A 12,601-nucleotide genomic window follows, 5' to 3' on the forward strand; every position below is an offset into this window, starting at 1 on the left:
TACACCAGGACATTTTAAAAATAACTGACTGAAAAATAAAAACATCTAAATGAAAGATGCAAGCAATGAAAAACAGAGAAGATAGATTAAAGGAATTTGAACTTGGTGAATAGTTCTCACAAACGTTCTGTAAGCACTGTTACAGATTGGACTCAAGTCATTACAAGCTAAACTTTATGATGGTTCTTTGGACGAAATACAGAAGTGTAGTGCATTTTAAGCATGTAGCAAACTGGCAATTGTTCTTCACTTTTAAGAAGAGGACTGGCGACTAATAAACTACAGTATGTGTTTCAAAATTAAACAAAAACTGAAATGGTGACAAGAATTTCTAATATCTCAAAAGTGAGAAGGATGAAGGTAAAAGTCAAGTAACAAAAAATATCAAGAAGTGCGATGATTATATATAAATCGTTCGGGGAGGAAATTACGCTTTGACCAAAGCCAGTGCAACTCCTGTTTCTGCAGATGTGTATTTTCAGATGCAACAACTCGGATGTACTCATGAAAACTTTATTACCAGGAACACTTCCAGGCCAACTCCGAACAATATAACTCCAAATCTCGCTCACACTCCACAGCCCTTTCCGGTTGTCTCTCTGCTCCAGAGGCCCAGTACAACATCTAACTCGTCCCCCCGGTCCGCTGCTCCGCTCACCCGATTCTCATGGCTACGTTAATGACTTACTCGCTCCAATTTGCAGTGTGCAAAAAAATCACTTCCCGCACGACATCTTTAAATAAGAAGCACACAGAAAAAGTGTTTAGCTCTGCTTTCCCCCCCACCTCTCCGGTCTGGATCCATGTCGTCCCTCGCCTGGACGCGATGAAAACAAGGAAAGCTTTTGACATGTTCTGTGTCCTACACCAGCCAGGCCTGTACAACCGGATGTACCGTCAAACCAGCAGCACAAGGGGCAGCCCTAATAGATTTATCCACCTTTCGAAATGTTTGAAAATAAAATTGACAGGGGTTGGCATTGAAACACGTTCCTTAAAAAACGTTTCATCAATGGCCTGCTGATTTTTCCTTGCATAATAAAATGCTTCACATCGAATAGGTGACGGGGAATAGCTCCAGCTGATAGCTGTACTGTATTTTCTTTTTTTTCTCATTCCTTGGTCACACTCCCATTCTTTGTACGTTACGTATCCCTTCACGAGTTATTCGTGCATCGCATTCGCGTGTTTTTCGTGTTTGGACCTATGATCCGCATATGCCCAAAGAAGAAAAATTAGCTCACTGCCATCCTTGGATCTCCTCCGACACATTAGGCTTCCTATGCCTAATCGGCCCCAACTCCTACCGTGTGTTCGTGTTCATCCGCCCGGGCCGGCAGCAACACCTCCACTGCGGACAGGAACACCACCGCCACGATCTTCCACCCAAGCGGACCCATGTTATGTCGAGGACAGCCTTGCGAACGAAATTTGGGTACTGCCCGGTCGAAGCTCTCCCCCCACAACCTCTTCTCCCTGGCTGTGAGTCAGTGCCGGATTTGGAGGCGCTCAATCTCCCTCTCAGTCGCCGTTGCCTTTGCTGTGTTCAGCCACGTCATCCGGCTGCGAAGTCACTCAGCGGAAGTGCCTCACCTTCTGCAGTCGGCGTGCAGGAACTGCCACACAGCTACACAGGTAGCTTCCTGAGGTCGTGGATACTGGGCAGACCGGGCTTTGGGTTCAGCACGCTGCCTCAACACGTGTCAGGAGAGACGGAATTATCGACTTTTTAAAAAAACTTTTTTTCGTCAATGGTGCAGCACCGTTGTGGGGGTTCATATTACGTGTTTAATGCACTGACTCCATTCATTCTCAGAAAGTTCCTAGTTCCTGGTAAGACTCGTAGCCACCCAGTTTGTGTCTTGACAATACCACAGTGCGATATTTAATACATATATAAATATATTAAATGGCAAAAATAAAGTTTAAGTTTTGGTTCTACGCTTTTTCCCACGTTTCCAAAGTCAATTGGTTGTATTTCCTGTAGGTAGTCCTGCAGCAGTTTACGTCCTTCTTCGTGTTTTGCACGGGTTAAGTGTTAGATTGATCTTTGCCCTTGTGATGTTAATCACTATTGCATGATCCCCCAAAACTACAGGTATGAATTCATTTCTACAGTGTGGATACGCACATGCTGTAATAAAAAAACTACTAACACCCAAGTAAAAAACAAATCCTGACATTAAATAGAAAAAAAAATATCCCCACTTGAGAAGTATTTGAGAAGACAAAATTTTGCTAAGCAACCTTCAGGACTCTGGTTTAAGACGAGCAATTTGAATTTTATTTTTTTAAAAGGTATACTGTAAGTGAGGAGCAAACGTGCAGAGAAAGTGGTGGTGCGCTTTTATTTGGTTTGCTTTCCAGACAGTGCCAAGGGACTCTTAGACTATTCCCTACACTAAATTAATCCAAGTTTGAGGTTAGTCTAGAGACTACAATGTCTTCTAAAATTAAAAAGTATAGTTTCACTGAAACAAGAAGTTAAAGGAAAAAAATACCTCTTGATTTAATCATGAATATAGGGCATTTAACGTCAGGACTTTTCAAGTTCTTTTCAATTAAAAGAATAGAGAAACAGCAAAGGATAGATAAAGTAACACAAAATGAATTTATATATACAAGTCATGTACAGTTATAGAAATAATCAGGAAAGACGAGTTTAAAAGGTGTTTTATACTGACTTTTAAAACAAAAAGAAAACTGGAGTCTCATATAGCCTCAAGCAGAGCAGTCCACAGTTTAGGTGAATACTGTACATGTAGAAGACTCTATTACCCAATTCTCCATCATAGGTTAGAGTGTAACAACTCAGAGTTCAGGTATCAAGATGGAATATTGTTGAGAGATTTTCAGGTCAGGAGAATGATTTGAAAAATATCACAAACTTTACAGGGATGACACAATATGTTAAATTAATAAGTGTTATGCTTGCAGGACTTTAATCTGATTAAAATTGTACCATGTAAAATTTGAATATACACAAGCCTATTGATAGTAGACTTAGAGGTACCAGCAAGCAGTGTATTACAGTAACCCAATCTAGAGAAAACAAAGGCATGAACCAGGGTCTCAGCAAATAACAGGGAGAATTAAATGGCCAGTATTAAACTTGTGAAAAAAGACACACCATTGTAATGGACAGTATCTGATATAAGGTTTAAGTGCTAAACTGGCATTGAGCAGAACATTAAGGTTCTCATCAGTTAAACTAACCCAATCCTCAAACCATCAATGACCATTCATCTGTTTTATTTATTTCTTATTTTAGAAATCATTTTAAAAATAATGGCTTCAAACAAGTGAAATGCAGTAAATTCAATCTATTTTACCCTGTTTGTTAGGAGCAAATTGATCCAATGATCTCTTTCAGCTGTTTCTTGAACCAAGGTATCAGCTTCAACAACAAGGAGTAACTTGTTCTACAGTATACTCCCAGAACCCTTTGAGTAAAGAAATGCCCCCTGTTCTCAATTTAAAATACACTTCAACAAGGTTTCTGGTTTGTGTTTCACTATTCATTCTAAAGAAATCTGCTGGGTTCACTTTGCCAGTGCCTTTGAAGATTTTGAATACTTGTATCAGGTCCCCTCATATCCTTCTGTCCTCAAGACAAAAGGTTCTGTTACTTCAGCCTGTCAGAATGGGACATTCATTTAAATCCCAGAATGTATCTAGTTCCTCTTCTCTGGACTCATTCCAAAGCACCACATTTTTATATAATCTGGTAACTAACATTACACATAATGTTCTAAATGAGGTTTTACTGGTGATTAATCCAACACACAGAGTCTCTTATCTGTACCTTTTTAATTTTACTTTGTCTCATATTCTAAGACTAAAATGTAAGCTGGTAACTTCATACCTTTATTTATAATCGTGACAGTCACTGGTAAAGTCAATTTAGAAGACTGCTTCAGCACTAGTGAAACAAGGACATGAATGGGAATTAAGAGCATGTACATTTAGGATGAAAAAAAGATTGTGGATTAATGTTAAATCTGACAGTCGTTTCATGTTTTGTCACAATGTCTGCATTTAAATAGGTTTCTTGCATTGTTCCTGACGTAATCCCATTTTGAATAGTTGGTAGACAATATATAAATATGGACAGTGTATGCAGTGGATCTGCACCTGTGGCTGGAAGGTGGCCGGTTCAAATCCTGTAGTCAGCACAGGAATCCTACTCCGTTGGGCCCCTAAGCAAGGCCCTTAACCCCAACTGCTCCAGGGGTGTTGTACAATGGCTGACCCTGTCCTCTGACCCCAAGCTTCTCTCCCTGTCTGTGTGTCTATGTCTCATGGAGAGCAAGCTGCGGTATGTGAAAAGACAAATTCCTAATACTATAAATTTTATATGGCTAATAAAGTGATCTTATCTTATCTTAAAGACACTGACAAAGTCAGCTTAGAGAGCTGTTTTACCTCTAAGACTCAAACAAAGACCTAAGGACAAGAAAAGACACTAATAGGCTGATAAAAGGAGGAGCCCATTTTGAGTTTTCTTAAACCAACCTTTATTAGTTTCAGTGTTTTTTTTTAAAAGTACCACATTGCCAAGAATCTCCACTACCCAATGCCCTTGCTATCAGTAGTACCCAGCCAATGCATCCAAATGTGTCCCCAGATAATTTAAAAAAGATCCATGTAAATAATATAAAGAGAAGACAGGATCCTATGATGCTGAGGGAGGGAATTTGTAGGCTCTCATCACAGTTACTCTTACTAATATTTCTAATGCTGTGAGAGACAAAGATTAGAGTTATCTTTTAGTAAAAGTAGTAGATGAGAGTAGAGAATATCTCCATCGGGAACTCTAAACCAAGCAGATAAACTAAAACATATCTGTATATCATCAAATAATTTAGAAATGTGCCCACAGTCCACAGTGGACTAGCATGATATGATAATATCTACAAGAACTCAAGTAATGCAGTTTTATAATTGACCGTATTATTATTAATAATAATACGCTTCTATGGCACTTTTCTGGACACTCCACTAAAAAGCTCTTTACAGGTAATGGGGACTCCCCTCCACTACCACTAATGTGTAGCCCCACCTGGATGATGCGACAGCAGCCAGAGTGCACCAGTGGAGGGGGGGTAGGGAGATGAAGCCAATTCATAGTTGGGGATTATTAGGAGCCTACAATTGGTAAAGGCCAATGGGACATTTTAGCAAGGACACCAGGATAAAACGCCTGTGCTCTTTTTGAAAAACGCCCTTTTAGGACCTTGGTTTCATGTCCCATCACTAGACTGGGGCATTAGGATCCACACAGACCGCAGGGTGAGTACCTCCTACTGGCCCCACTAATACCTCTTCCAGCAGCAACCTTAGCTTTCTCAGGCTCACACCTGCTGAATTTCAGTGGGCTGCCAGTTGTGTGCTGAAGGGCGATATGGCTGCTGGACCTTGTTCCAGGTCCTTGCTCCGGTCAGCTTTAAAAAAGAGATGGGGGTTAAGTGTTTCAACCAGTTACGAGACAGTATAAAGCTTGTCATTGGGATCAGTGGGAGATGCTTCTTGAAGAGCTGGAGATAATTGAGTTGAGGTTTTAAGGACTGATATACTGTATGTAGACTTAATTGTTGATCATTTTAAAATCACGATTTCCTTACAATAGAAGATGAAGGATGAGACAATATCAAAATAAGTACTTTTTCAGATTAGTGAAGAAGTGGAAGGATTAAAAACAAAACAAGAAATTAGTTGAATGCTTATACAAGAAGGTTTATTGTTTCAGTAATCATTATTACAATAGCCTCATGAAGAAGTTTCAGACTGGAGTGTAATGATGATGTGATGAATGATTCCAGTCCTAGAAATGTAGCACAGTTGGTATTTAACATTCCAGCATGATGTAGGGAATATTAGTCAGGACACATCACACCTCTTTTCTTTTAAAATATTTTTTCAATTCTACATCATCGATCTTTGTAGTCTAAAATGAGAAAGAAAACATTTCATTTTATTCAGCGTTAGTTAGTGCTTTATGAGTTCAAAATAAAGAACATTTTCAAGGATATGAGATAATGAACAGGTGTCATAAAGGATTTTCACTTGCAAAAAATCTGTAGAGATCCTCCCAGAATCCAAGAAATAACAGTTGGTATCCATGGTACTTAGTTTGTACTTTGGCTGAACATTGTGGGAAAAAACCACCCATTTATGGATTTACATTATTATGTTTTGAATATTTGCGTTTGTAGTATTAAAGATTATACTGTAGGCTACATTCTAAACTGCTGACTTAGTTCAAATTAAAATGAGCTGTTTTAGTGTCTCGGTTAAAAATTATAGAAACAAGATACTGTGTTTTCAAGGAAATAATGAATTAATGTTACTAACAATCTGTCGAGGTAGCAATTTTTTAAAAATAGAATTAACAAAACCTTAAAACAAGAGTTATTTCTTTGATGGATTTGCCGTCTTATTCCTATCAAGGTCTTTCTTAAACAGGAAGCCATCAGCTCTGTTCATTTCACACAGTATTAATGAAGAAATGTCTCATACTATACGCTTGAAAGACACAAATTATATCATTTAGTTTGAAATATTGGGGTTGGAGAGATATTTTGACTTTTCATTCTGTTTAACTTTGGAGCATCCACTCTGTACCTCAATACCGCTAACGCTAGAGAATACTGACCTGTAGCATCTCATCTCCATCTACTTGTCTGCTATTCACAAGCTCCTTGCCATCAGACACACGTTTGAATTTGCCAACATAGCATTTGGGGGATTCAAATGTGTAGGTTCCCTGTTAAAAAGCACATGAAGGGTTAGTCAAAGTGAACCCATTGGGAACCACTTTGCTGCAAAAGGTAACTGACCTTATGATTCTAAGAACATTGATTTATCTTAGTGTTCTGATGAAGTTATATCCAAGAATGCTTGTGTAGACAACATTTAAAGATACTAAGATAACAGGTGTTATTGCCTATATAAATACTCTACTTTCTCCACAGTTAACCAAGGACTGTACCTTCATTACAGAGCCATCAGCAGGATCCCCCAGAAACTCTTCTCCCATTGTCCAGCTGATCTCTTTTGTCCGAAAACCACTCTTTTCTGTTATGGTGAATTTGTCTCCTTCTTGTTTCACAGTTAGTTGCTGTTTCAGGTTGTCCAAATCACCAAGTTTTGAGACATCGATTCCTTTTTAGGAAAAAAGAGATATCTGTTTTAATACGTTAGCCAGCTGTGATTTGTCTTCTTTTAAAGAGTTTGTTTTCTTTTTTCTTTAACTTTGTTTTCTTTAAATAAATAAGGTTCAAAGACTTTATTTTTCCTTGTACTGTAACTCCTCCTCCCAGTTTGTTTTATGTGGGTAATTCTGAGATTTCAGAGAGAAAATCCCACTACAAGAAGAAGAGATTGAGCTTTTCAAAAATCAAAGTATATTACATTGACTTTTCAAAACCTTTGGTGACCTTTATGCACCTTTTTAATGAATTGGAGAAAGACTGAATAAATTATGACCAGACACTTCTATCATTTATTTTTCTCTTTAAAGACTAACTAAAAAAGTATGAATTGAGTTTTATTTAAGTGTAGAATAGTTCACATTATGTAGTTAACCAGGTAAATCAATTGAGAACAAATTCTCATTTACAGTGATTATCTGGAGATCCATTTATATAGAAAGGTCTATGGTGGGGGGCGGCACAGTAGCTCTATGGTTAATATTGCTGCCTCACAGTGCTGTGGCTCTGGGCTCAATTCCATATCTGGGATGCTGTCTGTGTGGAGTTTGTATGTTCTCCCCATGTTCATGTGGGTTTTCTCCAGCTGTTTCATTTGCCTTCCAGAGTCCAAAGACATACTGGAAGGTGAATTGGTTTCTGGGAAAATTGGCTCTGGTGTGAGTATTTACTGCATGTCTGTGTGTCTTCCCTGCAATGGACTATTGTCTTGTCCAGGGCGTATTCTGTCTTGCGCCTGTTGCTTGCTGGGATAGACTCCGGCTCCCCTGTGACCCTGGATAGTGCAGTTAGAGCATGAATGGATGGATATCTCAGGGATGGCTTCACACATACCGTTGTTTTTAACAGATAACAGATTTTAATAGGTACTTTTAACAAATAACAAATGGTGTGAAATCAGTGAAGGATACAGTTTACTTTTAAGAGCATATCGAAATACAATGTAAACGTGCTTTTGAGTAGGTATAGTGGAGCAATCTATATAAAAATCTTGCTTAGAGCACAGCACCGAGGTCCCACCTGTAATGTAAACCCACAGGCCCCAGAAATGGAGTCCAGTACCTCAACTCCTAATCCAAACACCGCTGCCCATATCACAGACCCCAAACTGAATTTAGTTAGTAAATACAGTAAGCAATTACAGAATGGTAAACTGTATTGTTTTGAGAAAAATCAAAAATGGGATAACACTAATTATAGCTAGGTCGAAACAGTTAAGGAGGTCCAATTCTGCATTGGCTTATCTCCAGATACATTCTTTTCACTTCTCACATTCCTGTGCTACATTCTGACATAGTGATTCTGTTATAGGGATTGAGACACTTGAAAGGATAACACATGAAGTTTGCTGTGTCATGGCTTCAGGATTCTGGGTGCTATTCCAGTTCAGTGCTGTGTGTGGAGTTTCCTCCCACTTCCCGGAGACATGGCGGAGATTTTACTGAGTATTCTGAATTGTCTCTTTGTCTATGGTCCTGTGAACTGGTCTTCCCACCTGGGAAGAGCAATAATGCGCTCAGTTCAACAAAGTGCTTCTAGGATAGGATCTAACTTCCCACAATACTCCCCATGATGACCATTATTCTGATAAGGGGTAGATAATCGAATTTGTACTGTTGTATATTGTATTTATGATATATTGTACAAATACATTTTCATTTTGTTCCTTTTTCTAGTTATGACATTTTTCTGTGTACCTGCTGTTTTATGTGCTCTGAAGTTGCTGTAAAATGTTGTATACTATAAGGATAGTTGTTCTGCTTTGTAGATAGATTTAAGGAATAATTCTATGATATACTGTACTAACTTTGCATCTTGGCTTTATAGTAAAACTTAAAGTAAAAGAGGAATACTCCTACTCCCAGGCTATAAATGTAATTTCAATCCAATGTTCTTTGATGATAAAAGTTAACTCTCACCTAAGGCCACCAAAAATTCTTTCAAGTTCTCATTTTTGTATTCCACCCAACAGCCATTAAAAGCCATCTTCAATCCTGTGAATGACAAACATATTCAGCTGTTCAGACAGTTCTTATTTTGTGGCTTTAAAGATTGTACTGTTACAGGGTGAAAAACCTCACCTGTCTTCAAATAAGATTGATAAGCACAAAAATTGAAATTGAAAGTGAAGTTGATAAAAGTAATTTATATTATTGAAACCATGCTATAGGATCAAAAATAATTTAGCAGAGGAAGTATTAATGCATGCACATACACAGTACACACTTAAAGCTATTTTAAACATAGCAAAGTGGACATGCTTAAAGGACAACTAAACGTCCCATTAATTGTCATTATTTATGAAAGAATATGAAATATCTTTAGAAAGTGATGCAAGATGCAAATCTTAGAGGACATAAATCCTGCAGGATCTTACTGTATTGCTGTATGCAGGCATTTTAAACTGCCTGATTCACAGAGATCACATGAAATAGATGCTTTAAAAGCAGTCAAGTAATGAGATAGAAGGTTCTTAAGTGATTCATCAAGATAAAGCTTGTGTCCAGATTGGACACTTTGTTGTCTGGAGAAAGGATTATTTTGGTTTCTAGTAAGAACACGATAAATCAGATTTCACACAGATTTTGCTGCAAAACCTTTAACCTCAATATGGCTTTTTGCATCCAAAATTCACTTTGCTCCTCTCATCGTCTTAGATGGAATGAAAAGGATAGTGGACAGTCTCAGAGAAGTCTTTAAGTTAGACACCCTAAGCAAATCATGGCCTTCATATGCAGTCACTGATGAAACAAGATGAAAATCAACCTACTACTCATCTATCATTTTTGAAGAATGTTTTAAACAAATCAAGTTCGGGCAGGCTTGTCTTTTTATATATTTTCTTCCAAGAGTGCCTATGTTACATAATACAAAAACTCAATACAAAAAAATGTATTGCATTTTCAGTAGCTTTAAGGGAGTACTTAGTTTCACTTCTTCAAAGAAGAACATAATTGCTGCCTTCTTAGTATTTCACCAGCATGCCAAAGCTTCACACTGTTGTCTTTGCATTCTGAAAAACTGATGTAAAAGGACTTTGGTTCTAATTTTTTCTGTAGCCAAACCCTATTCTGAAAAAAAAATAGTTTACACCTGTAAGCACAAGTTCATTACCTTAATGGGATACTTACAAACATCTTCTGAATAAAAACATGAAAGCCTTTGTAAAACAAGTCTGATCAGTCAATGAAAGGGTAAAACAATATTTCTCAGCCCAGTGAAGGTTTGCCTATGTAAAATCTAGTGTGTCTCATTTGGCAAGTGAAAAACAAAATGCTTTCTTTGCATTCCTAATTTGTTATGATACGTAGTTATAGGGGTTGTTAAATTTTGTTTTATACTGCTCTTTGTATTTTTAAAAGTCATAAATACAAAGAATGTGGAAAAAGTATCTACAGTATACAGTTTTATTCTTATCTCTCTGTCTCTTCCTGTAAGAAAACATTTAAAATTAAGGATTAATTATCCATTTAATTCAACATTCATTAAATTAGTCATTCTTTGGGTGTGACAGATTTAAAATGACTAATTTAATGAATGTTGAATTAATTGGAAAAGAAACACAACATTTCGGCTTCTCATTTCAGCATGGAATAAACCTTTACTTGTTCCTATATCATATAAATACAATCACAAGATATAGAAACTACAGAAAATACACAAAATTCCTGTACATGATAATACTTGATAATCTTCTGTTTGCATACACAATGTCAGTATAATTACTTTATCTTACACCAGTAATTCACATCATAGATCCTACTTAAAAAAAAGATATCCATTGTGAGGTTTTATGTTCTTAAAATCTCAAGTGATTCTTAGTGTATCACTCAACAGGATTAAGATGTTTAAAAATAATTTCATATTGTTCAACATCTTTGACTAATCATCTTCTCTAAGACAAAAAACGGTAGCAGATAATAATAATTTCCTTTTACTTACAACACGCATTAAAATTAGTGATATTTTGTTAATGACAATATGAAAACACAGAATTTGTGGAATACTGATATACTCTATAGAGCTTACTGTACCTGTCTTGCCTGTTCTGTGTGGTGTGCTGCAGACCTGGAAAATGACTTCATCCAGTATGCTGAGCGATCTCCCTCAGCCAGTGCTTTAAAGCATGTGGGTGTTGGCACTGGGCGGAAGTGACTTGTTCAGGCTTGAAGTCAATTATGCAATCCCATTTTTTTGGGATAAAGTGGCATTTAAGGACCCTCGTTGCATCACACATCCAAAACGAGGAATTAATGCTGATGAAATACCACCCACCCATAAAACAGCAAATCCCCACCCTTTAAAGCACCCGTCAGTCAAAGAGAAGAGGAGGGAAATGGTGATATGCAAGTCAAGCTGAAGCAAATTTACAAACAAACTAGCACAAAATTTCATAGAATGAAGAATATCCTTATTTCCCTTGCAGGAGAGTTAAACTAGCTCAACAATAGCTAAAACCCTGTTTTGTTCCCACTTAAGCACAGTTAAAATGCTGAGAACTGTACCAAGCTTGTTGCAGAGAGGAAGGTTTTCTGAGGTGAGATATTCTTAATTTTATGGAGCTTTAAAAGTGCACCAAATTCATAAGGTTAGGAAGATGAAATTGTTTTGTAGCTGGTGCACTGACGTTTCACTGAGCAGACATGATATAGGTAAATTCATTGTCATGATTAACATTTGTCACCAATAGGGTGCCTACTGTGAAACTTACGATGCAGCTACAATGCACTGCTCACCAGGATGACAGGGCAGGCGAGGGGGTGTTAATGACCCAAGAGAAAGGGTGTCACAGTCCAGGAGGAATGGGCTCCGCCTCTGCTTCACAGGAAAGGAAATAGGATGGAGAGTCACAGACGGGGCAGGGCTGGTTGGGCTGTACAGGGTGCATGTCATCGGGACAGTCCATTGGGTGAGTGCTCTCAAGGGGGGTCTCTTTTAGAGTCCTGGGCAAGCATGCACTGTCAGACAGACCGGAGAGACGCACCAGGGATCAGGCCAAGCAGTGTGCTGACTGAGGTTCGGGTCCGGTGCAGAGTCCCAGGGACAGGTCAAGACAAAGGGCAGGCAGGTGCAGAGTGCAGACTGGACACAGGGTAGGAGTGCAAGCAGGGATAGAGGTCATTGGGGTGGTCATGCAGAGGCGTGCCAGGCACCAGGCTGTGAGTTAAAGAGGGCGCAACATGGACTGGGCCAAGGAATACGCCCACTGGAGGCTGGCAGGCCCTAGTAAGGAGAGGTGGAAGCACCATGGTCTGGAGCTGTGATTTAACCAGGGAGCAGGGCAGAGCTGATCTGTCCGCATCAAAAACCAAAGAAGACAGGGTGTCATCACTGGGGTGATCAGCTGAAACATGCACTCCTTGGGGGGGGGGGGGGGGGGTCTCCTCCTG

General features: G+C 38.6%; 2 protein-coding genes across 3 annotated transcripts in view; both read right to left on the reverse strand.

Moving 5' to 3' along the window:
* Positions 1–1,581, reverse strand: part of tm9sf3 (transmembrane 9 superfamily member 3) — a 37,173-nt gene extending 35,592 nt beyond the window's left edge. The window contains exon 1 of the mRNA XM_088917663.1: positions 1,308–1,581. Within this exon, the coding sequence (XP_088773789.1) occupies positions 1,308–1,400 (93 nt within the window). The 5' untranslated portion in view covers positions 1,401–1,581. The remainder of the gene's footprint in view (positions 1–1,307) is intronic.
* Positions 1,582–5,715: 4,134 nt separating this feature from the next.
* Positions 5,716–11,378, reverse strand: LOC148834949 (fatty acid-binding protein, intestinal-like). Of its 2 annotated transcripts, none has more exons than XM_088916653.1 (5): positions 11,246–11,378; positions 9,131–9,205; positions 6,992–7,164; positions 6,656–6,766; positions 5,716–5,824 (listed from the first exon to the last, which is right to left on the reverse strand). In XM_088916653.1, the coding sequence occupies exons 2-5, from the start codon at positions 9,195–9,197 to the stop codon at positions 5,783–5,785; spliced, it is 393 nt and encodes a 130-aa protein (XP_088772779.1). In that variant the 5' UTR covers positions 9,198–9,205; positions 11,246–11,378; the 3' UTR covers positions 5,716–5,782. The 2 variants fall into 2 exon arrangements, with proteins under 2 accessions (XP_088772779.1, XP_088772777.1); XM_088916651.1 differs by having other exon boundaries at positions 5,716–5,947.
* Between the last annotated feature and the right edge of the window lie 1,223 nt (positions 11,379–12,601).

Source organism: Atractosteus spatula, chromosome 5, assembly GCF_055471065.1.
Source record: "Atractosteus spatula isolate fAtrSpa1 chromosome 5, fAtrSpa1.hap1, whole genome shotgun sequence".
Taxonomy (NCBI): Eukaryota; Metazoa; Chordata; class Actinopteri; order Semionotiformes; family Lepisosteidae; genus Atractosteus; species Atractosteus spatula.